Raw genomic sequence first — 12638 nt, 5'->3', positions numbered from 1 at the left:
CCCTGCTCAGAAATATGTGCCAGTTGTTGTTCTACAGTGAAGACAGGCACATGTTGGACAGGGACGCTCCTTGAATAACCATCTAATGCCTGTTATCTTTTATACACAGCATTTTATTCTTGTTGTCATTTAAAAGACTGGATATAGTCACCCTTCCAACAAACCTCGCTGATGGACATTCACATTTAAGACCCTCTCTCCCCATCAAATTATCTTAATGAGATCATAGAAGTCCATGAAAAAAGAGAATTGTGTTTGAAGCAGCGACGCAAACTGTTTTTATTAAAATACTAATGCGTCAGAAAACAAGAAACCACACAACACTTGTGAGTGAACACAGGATGTTTGATGGTTGTTTTATCACGTTGGCCACCTACGGTGTGCTTTCAGCAACACTTGGAAATGTGTGAGGTATAAAGAACAGCTTCTGGACGTTTTTTGGCAGCCAGCAGATCCACAATCGTCAGATGAAAAATGCTGTCAGAATGAAAGGTTGACATAGGAAGATTGAATGTGGAAGAAAGCACATGCAACAGCGCTCCTGTGAGTCTGAACTGCGTTTGCAAAAAATTTAATTTCAGCAGTAGCAGTGTTTGTCTAGATCAGGAAAAAGTGGCCTGCTGTCACAGTCTTGGCCTGATACGTGCAAAATATTTTATGAGAGCAGCATCACATTTACATGATATTCCATGCTAATTTGGAGTGGATTATTGGTAGATATTTATTCATGGAATGGTGGCAAAAAAATAAGAGATACAAGTCAGACAGATCACTGCAAACAACACATGAAAGAAATACCTTATAAACCATTCTGCAGCATCGCTGTCTCTATGGGAAGCAACAACATAACCTCAGAGCTAGCAACCTGCACGCTGACAATGATAAGATACCTTAACCTCGATGTTAACAGTACGCACATAAACAAGTTAGCAGGAGTTACGTTTAGCCTTTCATTAGGATTTATATATTTAAATGCCAGGATTTGCCTCCCCATTTGCAAATGCTACACCACAAAAGTGTACACAGAGACATCGTCGCTACATGATGGGCTTTTGTGCTTAATCACACCATCATCACTGGCTTAAAGAAACACAAACAAACCAGAGAGTGTTTCTTTCCCATGCACCATAATTATAATGGATGCAGCTGGACCTTTCTCCAGTGCTGACATAGCACTGTGGAGATAGGTATGACTATAGCAGACAATTAGGATCAGGAAATAGGAAATCCCACTGATACTGCTAAAAATGCTGGCTCATGGAGTCCATGTACCAGTCCAATACCACATAGTTTCTTTATCAGAAACAGGACCCTGCTACTTCCCAGCAGTGTCTCAGACACCTTTATGCAATTTCACAGAATAACTGTAAACTGTTACTTCACAATTATCCACCTTTTAAACACGCTGTTATTATATGTATTATATGTACATGGTATTGGCACATACGCGAATAATTCTGGTATGAGGAAACAACTTGAATTTGCAGATTTTAACGAGAATTGGCACCATTTTCCCCTTTCCTTATGAAGGTCAATAAGGAATTCAATAACGGTCAATTTTCTTACTTGTATTAACATTCAGGTGCCTGTTGATGATCACACATGCTCCTCTACTCCACGTACACACTGATCATGCTGGTTCTTCTACAAATAAGAGATTATTTGTTCATTTATCACTTGGACATTTGTTGTGGCTACATTTTTGGCTCTACTATTACCCACTGTTTCTTGTTATAGTTCCCTGCTGTGAACCACCCCCAGACCTTGGAGCGGAGATACCTGGGAATCATCGGCGGAGCCCTGCTGGACCTGTTGAAGGTAAGGATCACAGGCCTGGCAAAGCTGGCAAAGATCCTGCGATGTTTCTATTTCTACCTTTCATCCTGTTTCAGTCTATTCCTGCTTACACGCCATGGCAAAAAGAACCATAAAAGCTCCCATTTTCCCAAACTCTACATGTGATAATTGCATCATTAACACAGTGTTTACGTCGTGACTGCATGATGCCTCTTCACTGCTTCAGCATCTCTCAGCTCATATCCCGGTTCCAGCACTGCTGTTATTGCTGTGTCTGCACTGTAAACAGGAGCTCCATGTCAAGAATGTGGGCTGTGCTTGTGCACTTGCGCTTTTCCCAGTAGATAATGACTCACTGCTAACATAATGTCATCTCAGGACTGACTTCAGCAAGGACAGACTTCTCCCTTATTACTAATAAGGCTTTCTTGAGTTGAGTTTGGAAAGTAATCCAACAAAGTGTGTTTGCTAATTGATAATGCAGAAAGTGGAGGAGGTCGCTGGTCTTGTTGGCTCTATTGTTGTCCGGACAAAGCAACAGAAGCTGCAGCTAAATTTGAGTTATATAACCTCAGAGTTCACAAGCTGTCTTCAGTTTGCAGGTTTTATTTCGAGTCTGTCGAGACAGGTTATTAATCCTATTTATTTGAACGAGCAAAAAGCAAATGTCACAAATCATATTTCACATCAGTGTTCGGCTTGTTTGGTGACTGTAAGACACAATTAAAAGCAGCAGCCTGACTTTTATGATAATGGCGATGACTCACCACGGCATGACTGTTTCTAGTTTGCGTGCGAGATCTGGATGTTCTTGCCGTCTCGAGGACTCAGTGGCTCCCTCTGTGTGTTCTCTCGCGTTAGAACCTGCTGCTGCTCAACCCGACAGAACGCTTTCTCACAGAGCAGAGCCTGAACCACCACGCCTTCCAGACCCTGCGGCTGGTGGAGCGGCCCGGCCCACCCACACCTACACCTGTACGCTCATCCAAGAGAAAACCGCACCATGGAGACAACACCACCCCCAGCAGGTCAGCAGTGAGCACTATTGCTAGTCTAAGCTTGTCAGTGTCTCCCTGTTGTTCAGAGTATTAAGTCCATGTGTTTTTCTTATGCAAATGTGACCGGTTATTTTTCAATCAGCAGGACCATTACCTGCACCAGTCACTGTGTAGTGACAGTTATGCATAATGTGTTGCCCTTTGTGAGAGGATTCGGACATTTTCTGTTTGGTTTGGTGTTTATTCTGTCATGAGACATAAAATAACTCACATTTATTCACCCAAAAGAAAGGTTTGAACATATATTATTTCTAATTGGTCCTAGCGCTTCCCAAAATCATAGCAACAGCAAGGACAGCTATGCCCCGTCTGCATTACCTCTAACTACAGTAGATACAACAGTACTCATTATGTGAATTGTTCATTTTTACTATAATACTAAACGCCGCATATTCACCCATCTTTACTCTATTTTTGACACCTGTTTTTGAAAATCGTTTTGCATTCCAACAATCTCGGCTCATCTGGAAGTCAGTTCCAAATTTTAGCTCCCACACATCGACAATTTAGATCCAAAATAGCCTTAAAGCTGCTGTGAGCGATTAAAATAAGTGTTTGGTGGGTAACACATCTCTCCTTCACCTGCTCATGCAGACAAGGAGAAAATACGTTTTCTGGTATCCCTGCCCACTTTATCCAATCAGGACAGAGAATTCTATACCGAGGCGGTCCTGTCTGCTCCTGAATGTGCAGAGAGCAGGATCTTCCTCTTCGCTATTATGTCTGGAGATTACAGCTCTGCATTTATGTGGTGATGTAGAGAGGAGGGAGGAGATTGCTAACTGCAAGATGGGCAGGAAGTTGGCAAAAACGACGGCAACTCTTTAAGCTTTAACTAGGAATTTTGGCAGAAGGTGAATGTTGTTTGTTGGTGTTGTGATTTGCAAAAGGCCAAAGCTCCCCTGAAGCTTCACTGTGTGGTTAGTGGACAAGAGAAATGTCCTGGCCCAAGAATGTAGAAATCAGCCACATTTGGGGCTGCTGAGAGAAAGTCAGGGAAATTGAGCCTGGGAGTTTTAGAAAATGTACGGCCTCCTTGTTAGATGTTAGAGCTATCCTGCAAAATCCCTTGGATTAACCTAATCTTGCTGCTTGTTTAGAATGTATTTATTTATTTATTAGTTAACTATTAGCTTACCTTTGTAGTTTGAAAAGGCCAGCTGTACAACAAAACTCCTGTGCTGCGTGTTAAGCACGACAGCATCTAAGTTAATTAACTATGGGACTATGTGGGCAGAAAGTTGAGATCACCGATGTCGTTGGAGAGGAGACTAAAAAAATACAGCCAGTACTGGAGTATCGATACTGTGGAATATAAGTATTGAAAACATTTCATATATTCAGTATTGATATATATGTCGATATTGCAATAGTAACTTATAGAAATTTGGGTTGAACAAGTTTAATATTTGTGGCACAAAATGTGATGTGTGAACATTCACTTGATTTTGACACATGTAGATTAATGACACGTTTTAAACTCATTACCAAAGTTGAGTCTTCAGCATAGAGAAAAGGCTCACAATCAACTGCAGATGTGATACATTTGTTAGAAAGGAGCAGTAGGGGTCCAAGGACAGATCCATGTGGAACACCACATATTGTTTAAAATGAATGTTTGGTCTACAGTATGTTGATGTTTCATATCTTTCTGCACTTGCTCAGGAGCCATGGGGGAAAGAGCTCAGGAGGCCACCGCTCCAGCAGCAGAGAGTGCTCCAGCTTACCGCGGCACGAAGACCTCCACCCCAACAACGATGGCTTTCTCAACGGCAACATGCCTGCAGCGATCAACCTCAGTCCCACTCTGCATCCCAAGAACTACCAGCCACAGATCTACAACCACTCCACCTCGTGCAACATGGACCTGGCCAGCAGCAACCTGCCTCATCTGCTCAGCCCTGGTGAAGCCAAAAGCAAGGGCGACTTTGAGATTAACCTGGGGTCCAAGGTGTCCGACGGCCCCGGAGCCAAGTACCTCAAATCCAACTTCCGCTCGCAGCAGAACCGCCATTCTTTTGTGGAGGGGAAGACCAACACGCTTCAATCTGGGGAGAAACACAGTCGACACAGCTACATGGAGGCCCACAGCTCCACGCCCTCGTCCAAGTTCGCCTACCTGAACTTGTCCAAGAGCTACGGCACGCTTAGCGATGCCAAGTCGGTGGGGAACTTAAATGATGTGCATCTTTACGCTGATGAGCCCACATCTCGATATTTTCCCTCCAGCTGCCTGGACCTCACAGCCCCGAGCAGCCCAGCACCCCGCCGGGTGGACAGGCTGGGACCCGGCGCAGCTGGCAGAGGAAGCATGCGGGAGAGAGAGAGCAACACTCTGGACTCATCCTACAGGCGCTCCTCCACCCGCCACAAGGCCTCAGAGGAGGCCAAGTCACCAGATTCCCTAGACCCTGGGGACAGCGGCGTTGAGAGGAGCCACGCTCACTCTCTGTCTGCCCCACATGACCCTCTAGCTTACGGTCAGGGATACACCAGCCCCTTCTCCTCCCAGCAGCGACCGCACCGCCACTCCATGTACGTACGGAGGGACCACCAGAGGACACATGGGGCGGATGAGGGGCTGTCGGTGGGGCAGGGGGTGCCTACCAGAGCCAGCAGCCTACAGCTCCTGTCTCCGCAGCTCCAGCACCGCACACTGCCTCGCCACTCTGGGGGCTCATCCAGAGAGGAAGACATGAGTAGGGTCAGTCAGCAGCCCACATCAAACCTCTCCAACTTTAAGGAAAGCCTAAGCCTACATGATCTAATCATATCAAATGCCTACACCAGGTTGTGTTGGATAACTGTGCCTCAGTCTCAGTTTCTACAACAATGCAGCCAGGATTTATTCTGGTGGCATCTGAAAATATCATGATCTGTGTTTAGGTTTCCAGCCAGATCTTGTTAGTCAGTTTCCCATGTTTGATGGACTGGCAGGATTAACATAACTGCAGCTCTGTGGCTTCCTTGTTAGTATATACAGTAAACCATGTTACCTGTATATTTATATATACTGTATATACACATATAGTATATATAGCGTGTGCGTGTGTGTTTTTGTATGTGTGCGCTGCAATGCTGAGCTCACATCATGCTTCATCATGTCTCCATTAACAGAGCGAACAGGCACCCACTGAGGTCATCCACAGCAGACCCCCAATAAGGGACTCCACAAGGGACAACACCGCATCTTTTCACACACAGCGGCAAAAAAGCGAGGTCCGACGTTCTGCCTGCACCCACCATTCCCCACCCACATCCGCACTCTCAGTAGACTGGATGTGGGTGGATACTGCTGTCATGAACTGCTCTTTCTCTCTCTCTCTCTCTCTCTCTTTCTCTGTCTCTGCGCATCAGATGCCTCTTCATTTTCTCTGTGTGCTTTGCTTCCCTTTAATGTGACTACTTATGATAGCACAGTCAGGACTGTCATCGGAGCACATTTCAGTTTGATTCTGGAATACATTTGTAGCCTCTGCAGATGTTGTTTTATTGTAATGACCACTTGTAAATCAATACGCCTTCTCCTTCCTTCTGTTCCTTCAGGTAAATAAAAATAGCTCACATAGTGAGGTATGCAAAGCAGTGTAGCCCTTAGTTTTTTGTGTGACTAGGTCTTCTGTTGTGACTCAGGTTGGCTTATATCATGACCAGCAAACAGAAGACGGGGGCTCCTCCAAAGAGAACCGCAACATCTACAGTGAATCCATGCCCAGGAGGGTGGGCAGCTTCTACCGAGGTTGGTTTAGTCACACCGTGTTTTTCTTTCTTTCTTTCACTGCACCATGGAGATCAAGATGTCAGTTCAGTTTTAAGGATCAGATACTTCACTGCTTTTTACTGCAGTTGACAAAAATCATTTCTTCAAAGCTGTGTTTATTGATCAGGTCCTTCTTAAAGTCACATCGTTCAGTCACATCATCAAATCCTCATCGGTAGAATGTCAAATAAACACCTTTCCAATTCTGAATATTGAGACACAAACAAATTTTTATCAAAATCTTTAAAAATGAAAATGAACAAGGAATATGGAACAAGATGAAAAAGTCTGCAGCCATGCTAGTGGTTCCGTGATGTCCTTAAAGGAACAGTTCACCCTAAAATTAGTCATTATCTACTCAACCCCCATGTCAGTGGAACATTTCTGGAGCTTCAGAGCAAAAGAGTGTTGCAGCATTTTCCTAGACAACTGAAGTAGCTGGGAACTCATTTAAAACGTACAAAAATAAGAAATAAAAATAAAATATAAAATGGCTCCGTACAGCTCATCTGGCATAATCCACGTCTCTGGAAGCCCAAAGATCCCAAATTTACTTGAAAAGATGCTATTTAAAGCTGAAATCTTTTATTCTTGTGTCACCGAGCGAAAGGGCTGAGCTCAGTTGCACATTGAAGTCACTCTAGCTGTGTAAACACAAAACAGTCAAAGCTAACTGAGCTAATTAGCTAAGGGCAGCTACCGTTAGCAGCAGTTAGCAGTAACTCTGGTGATACGCTGCCCTCCATTTGTTTTAAGTATGAATTTGACACGTGACCAATTCTTACATAATGCAACTTTAGTATTTACAATACATTCCAGTCCAGAACGTATACACCTGTACATCAAAAATTGAATGGAAATATGTGTTGTGTGTGTTGAACAGTCCCTTCTCCCCGGCCAGACAACTCCTTCCATGACAGCCGAGGTCAGAGCCGGGCCGGGGATGGAACGAACCACTCCAAACGCCAGCCGGCATTTGACCCCTGGTAATTATGCCCACTTAGTTAAACAGATCATGGGTTTATTTTTATTGTTGTTTTTTCAAAGAACATCATCTCTACATGAGGTTACCTTGACAACAACACATGTTTGTCCATTGTACATTGGTGTGTGACACAGTTTTTCTGGTGGATTTAATTTACACTGGTCACATAACACGCTCAGTGGCCAGTTCTCTTTGGGACATCTCGCTCAGCATCCTTTGTTTTATTTTCAGGACTGGCCCAGATACCGTCGTGTTGAACTCCTCTGAGCCGTCCAAAGAAAAGGAGAAGCAGGGTTTCTTCAGAGCAATAAAGAAGAAGAAGAAAAAATCTCAAATGGTAACTTGCATGTTAAGTACTTGTGAGGACGTACAGCCATGTCTGGATGCTCTATTTTCACGCATATGTCCTTTGACATCTGTCTACATACTGTTATCTCCTCCTCTGCTTTTCAAATGTTTTAAGCACCTTTACGCAGATGTAAAATCATTTCTCCTTGTTGTCGTGTGCATCATGTTTCCCTGTGCCACCGTTCATGTGCCTCTATATTCCAGATGCAAGTCCCTGAAGGAAGGCCGCCTGTCATCAAGAAATGTCTTTTCCCTCTGTTTAGCCCAAAGAATAACAAAAAGCATAGTTCCTCTGTGAGAGTCCTCCCTGTAGTGTCCTCTTCCATGGTACATGCTGTTTTACACTATCCTACTCACCTCCTAACTCCACACATCCGACACTGCATGTATGCACGACAATAATCAAGACTACTACATTCGCTTTAATTCACTTGTTTTCTGTGGTTTTCTTGATCATTATGTAAAAATCATTCTTGTTATAATAAGTTGTCAACATGGACCAGTCAGATCCACCCATGTAGGTCAGGGGTGGCAGGAATTTGAAATAGAAATCAGTCGAAATTAGCTTTATATTTCAATCAGTGAAATCAAAAGCAGAATCGATGATATTCTGAAGTTTCTTCTCCCCACCCATGTCTACTTTCACTTGCCTGGCTCACTTCAAAAAATCTTCAAAGACTGCGTTGGAGAAGTAGAGTTTATTTTCTTTGTCACAGATCCTTAATTGATTTGTTTTTGGAAGAGGGTTTACTCTGGACAAATTTAAGAAACCAAAACTTTCAATCTGGAGTTGTTACTTTTCATGATTATTATTTATATTTGCCTAATCCTCTGAGATAAAGTCTAACTGCTGCAAAATTATATAAATAATTTTAAAGATGATAAATGTAATGTTAGGTAACAAAACCAATGATCTATTGATCTTCACAAATCCTGATGCAACAGTCTAACAAAGTCATAGCATTTATCTGGGGTCACTACTAGAACAGGTTTACACTCTTCTTTAGTGAAGCACAAAGCTATTCTTAGTCTTTGTCCAGTTCAGTGAATGGATCTGGCTGGTCGTCTCTGTTTTCGTTGCATTTGATTCTGATCAGTCGACGGTGATTTTAGCCACAGCCCTAACAGCATGTCTCTGGCTATGAGCTGAGGATGAACGAGAGCACTCAGGCTTTGGTTAAGCACACGAGATTTCTGTGTGCCTGGTTCCCCTCACGTGAAGCTTTACTGTTTACCCACATCACACAGCACCATTTGATCCACTCCTCTGCCACTCCAAGTGTCTCTTTACCTGCCTGTGGCTTGATTGTAGAGCATAGATCAGTAATAAGGGGGGGAAGGGAGGGGGGGAAATTAGTTGCTAAATATAAAAGGCAGCAACATTTTGACATGTTTAAGCGACTGCTGTCTGCAGTGGTAGTAATGGTTCAGCAGACACAGGTGTTTGGACTCTTTCTTCCCCTCACATTTCTATTTATATGTGACAGACTGTTCAGATGCTGAGAGGGGGTTAAAGCTGATGACAGAGCATAAATAAACGCAATCTGGCCAGGAGGAAGCAGGCAGTCAGACTCAGAGTTGTTGGAAGATAGTGTTTGCTGCATAAACAGGAGATGATTTAAAAATACTGAGGCATTATATATGTCATGGATTGTAAGTAATTCACCCTAAATTTTCTTTTGTCAGTCATAAACAAGAGGAGTCGTCTCTTTTCTTCCTCAGATCACTGAATGTGTAGGGTTTCTGGCAACAGATGCATGTTATGTTTTTTTAATTTGTATGATTTAACTGCACAGCGACTTATTAGCAAACACAACTTCAGACTTACGACCATAGTAGATGAACACATGTGAAGGATAACATGGAACACGTGATGTATTAAGGACAATTTGAGATCTTTCTATAAAACAATGTTGAGTAGTGATTAAAGCACGTGGTGGAAACATCCATTGTGTAATTCATCCTCAGGAAAAAAAATTAGATCAGCACAATTGTTTGTTTCATGTCCTTTACATTGTGTTGACCCACCTTGGTCATATAGTTCAAGTCATAAAGTTTGAAACTGTTGGTTTGGACAGGTTACATGATATTTGCTAAATGATGTGTGAAAGGTTCCTAACGAAGGGGTCGACACAGTCATCCAGAAGTCCTCCAGGTCCTCCAGTCACCAGAGCAGCCGCCACAGGAGCCGTGACAAGAGCAGAGACCGGGACCAAGACCGAGACAGGGACAAGGACTGGCCTCCTGAGAAACTGTCCGATTCACACTCGCCGGTACGTCCCTAATGAAAAATTTAACTATTTTGTGGATACAGGTTATTTTGAATCATTTGATTATAAATGTGACATGTCATGTCCCTCTCAGAGCCAGCCACTCAAGTCTCTGCGCAAGCTCCTGCACCTTTCGTCCTCGTCCTCCAACCAGACCGCACAGTCTGACATGCGCTACCAGCCGCTGCCTAATTCAGCCTCCGCTCAAGGTGGATTCACAGAAAGCCGGGGTCACTCAGGGGTCAGCACGCCCCAGCTGAAGAGCCGACAGGCAGCCTACCCGCTGCCCGGACAGCTCGAGTCCGGCTGGCACACGTCTGCCCTCGGCCGCCCGGAGGGGAACCCTTACCCGGAGCAAATGGGCATCAAGGGAGGCCAGAACGGGCACGGCTTCGGACGCCCCTCCAGGTCCCGTATGCCAAACCTCAACGACCTGAAAGAGACGGCTCTGTGATCTCGGTCACCCTGCAGCTCTCAGATCCACTTCAGACTCCTCCGTTTCCCCTTCTGTTGCTCCTACATGTCCCTTGCGTAACAGTACACCCCTGCTGAACACACAGAAACACACACACACACACACACACACAGACACGCACACACACACACACACACACACACACAGATACCAAACCTTCAGTTTTAAACATTGCTTGCAAACAGGCCAAAAGCCTTTTTATGTCTTCATTTTTTTAAAGCTTCCATGTTTGATAGACTTTATATTATTACTTCTGTAATTCTGACTATAATTTGTATGATAAAGTAAATATATTACAAATTAAATATATATAAATGGATAGATAAAGTGTAGATTTTAAGTGTAAGTATTTTTGTTTCTATTCGATATAGAAATCTAGTACATTTTACTGCGTAGTATTTCCTTAAGACTATCTAAGGCATTCTAAACAAATAAAGTTTTATCAGTTGTTACAATAGAGATTGGTAACGTCAGTAACTTTGCATTGTGTTCATCTCACCCGGGATTGTAACTCTTCGTCCAAGCTCGTCTTCGCCTTTGGATGTGCTCTGTCACTTTGGTCACAGATGCTCAAATGTGCAACTCTGACTCCAGGCAGTCTTGTTCTTGAAAAATATCGCTGTAGTGCAATTTTTTTCTGAGTTGGCACTGACAATCGATGAAGCTTAATTCTATTTGGATTTATTTTTTTTGGAGGGGGGGCATATTTAGGTTTTTATGTCCTTTTGTAATGCAGCCATTTTAGACACTATGGTGCCATAAACAGACAGAAATCTTAACTTACGTTGCCCTCTGTAGGAGATAACGAAGCACTGCATCTGCTGAGATTAACATGCACTAATAACTAACATTTAAGCACTGACTGGTCATGCACAATACATATGAATCATCATTTTCATATATATTATTAACAGATGTTATACAAGTGAAGCTATGGTTAAAACCTCCATCATTTCAAAGACCACACATATAATAACTGCTCCTTCCACAGACTATACAAACGATCCACTCGGTAGTAATGAGATCTAAATCTACATTTACTGACGTGTTAATAGATGTGAGAGTGTTATCACACACCCTTAAAGATGAAGTAAACAGTAATACAACCTTGATATAGATCCAGTTAATGGAAAGCTCATACTTCACTCTGACGACTTCTACCAGGACTCAGAGGTTTTGTTTGTCGCGTATTTCTTACTCAAAGATTTCACAAACAACTTCCAAATGGTTGTACTTTGTCGAATCAGTTAAAGAAATGTACAAAATGCATCCAAAATATTGTACAAAGTTTAACTGCTGTAAAAATTTGATTTTTTCTTTTTTTTTGATATATAACATTATTTGCTTTTTGTTTTGTTTTTCTTAATCATTGTGAGAAAGTTAATTCTTACAGCAGCTAGAGGAACACAAAAGCCATTCTGGGTGTACAAGTGCAGTGATTCTCAACCTTTTTATGTGGGATGTGCTAACGCCACCCATCGCGTCCCAATGTGCTCGTTTGAATTCATCATAAACTAGATAATATTTAACACTATTGACTATTTGAAAGTGTGTATTATTAGTATTTTTTTTTTTATACAGTTGAACCGTCAGTGTTGGTCGTTGTGGTAAAGTATTGGTATTTGTATCGCTCTCACTCGCAGAAGTTGTCAGTTTTAACCATCCAGTACTTTTAGCTAGTTAGCTAGCGTTAGCTGTCTGATCCACTTCTCAAATTATTATTAGATATTTCAACTGTTTTCCCTTTTAGCTAACAATTTCCAATGTTAGTCCATTCTTTTCAGATTTTTTACCATTTGCACATTACTTATTTGGTAGCTAACATTTCAACACTTGTCCCTGACATTTAGCTAACGGTTTTAACTGTTGAACCATTTGAAATATTTATTTATTACTGTTTTTCGATGCAATTTTTCACTGTTTCATCCATGTAACTTTTACTTTT

At 42.5% G+C, this 12638-nt stretch overlaps 1 protein-coding gene across 6 annotated transcripts in view; it reads left to right on the top strand.

The window, feature by feature from the left end:
• Nucleotides 1-11152, top strand: part of LOC119028909 (cyclin-dependent kinase-like 5) — a 40494-nt gene extending 29342 nt beyond the window's left edge. For 2 of the 6 annotated variants that reach the window (XM_037115350.1, XM_037115351.1), the window contains exons 10-19: nucleotides 1738-1818; nucleotides 2659-2825; nucleotides 4521-5559; nucleotides 5973-6074; nucleotides 6489-6594; nucleotides 7499-7601; nucleotides 7832-7937; nucleotides 8153-8275; nucleotides 10060-10221; nucleotides 10313-11152. In XM_037115350.1, coding sequence (XP_036971245.1) covers nucleotides 1738-1818; nucleotides 2659-2825; nucleotides 4521-5559; nucleotides 5973-6074; nucleotides 6489-6594; nucleotides 7499-7601; nucleotides 7832-7937; nucleotides 8153-8275; nucleotides 10060-10221; nucleotides 10313-10672 — 2349 coding nt within the window. In that variant the 3' untranslated portion in view covers nucleotides 10673-11152. The remainder of the gene's footprint in view (nucleotides 1-1737; nucleotides 1819-2658; nucleotides 2826-4520; nucleotides 5560-5972; nucleotides 6075-6488; nucleotides 6595-7498; nucleotides 7602-7831; nucleotides 7938-8152; nucleotides 8276-10059; nucleotides 10222-10312) is intronic. The other 4 variants (XM_037115352.1, XM_037115354.1, XM_037115353.1 and 1 more) reach the window with 4 other exon arrangements.
• The last annotated feature ends 1486 nt before the right edge of the window (nucleotides 11153-12638 follow it).

This window comes from Acanthopagrus latus, chromosome 11, assembly GCF_904848185.1.
Source record: "Acanthopagrus latus isolate v.2019 chromosome 11, fAcaLat1.1, whole genome shotgun sequence".
NCBI lineage: Eukaryota > Metazoa > Chordata > Actinopteri > Spariformes > Sparidae > Acanthopagrus > Acanthopagrus latus.
Note: the sequence above shows the minus strand (reverse complement) of the source record. Positions and strands in the feature narration are given on the sequence as shown.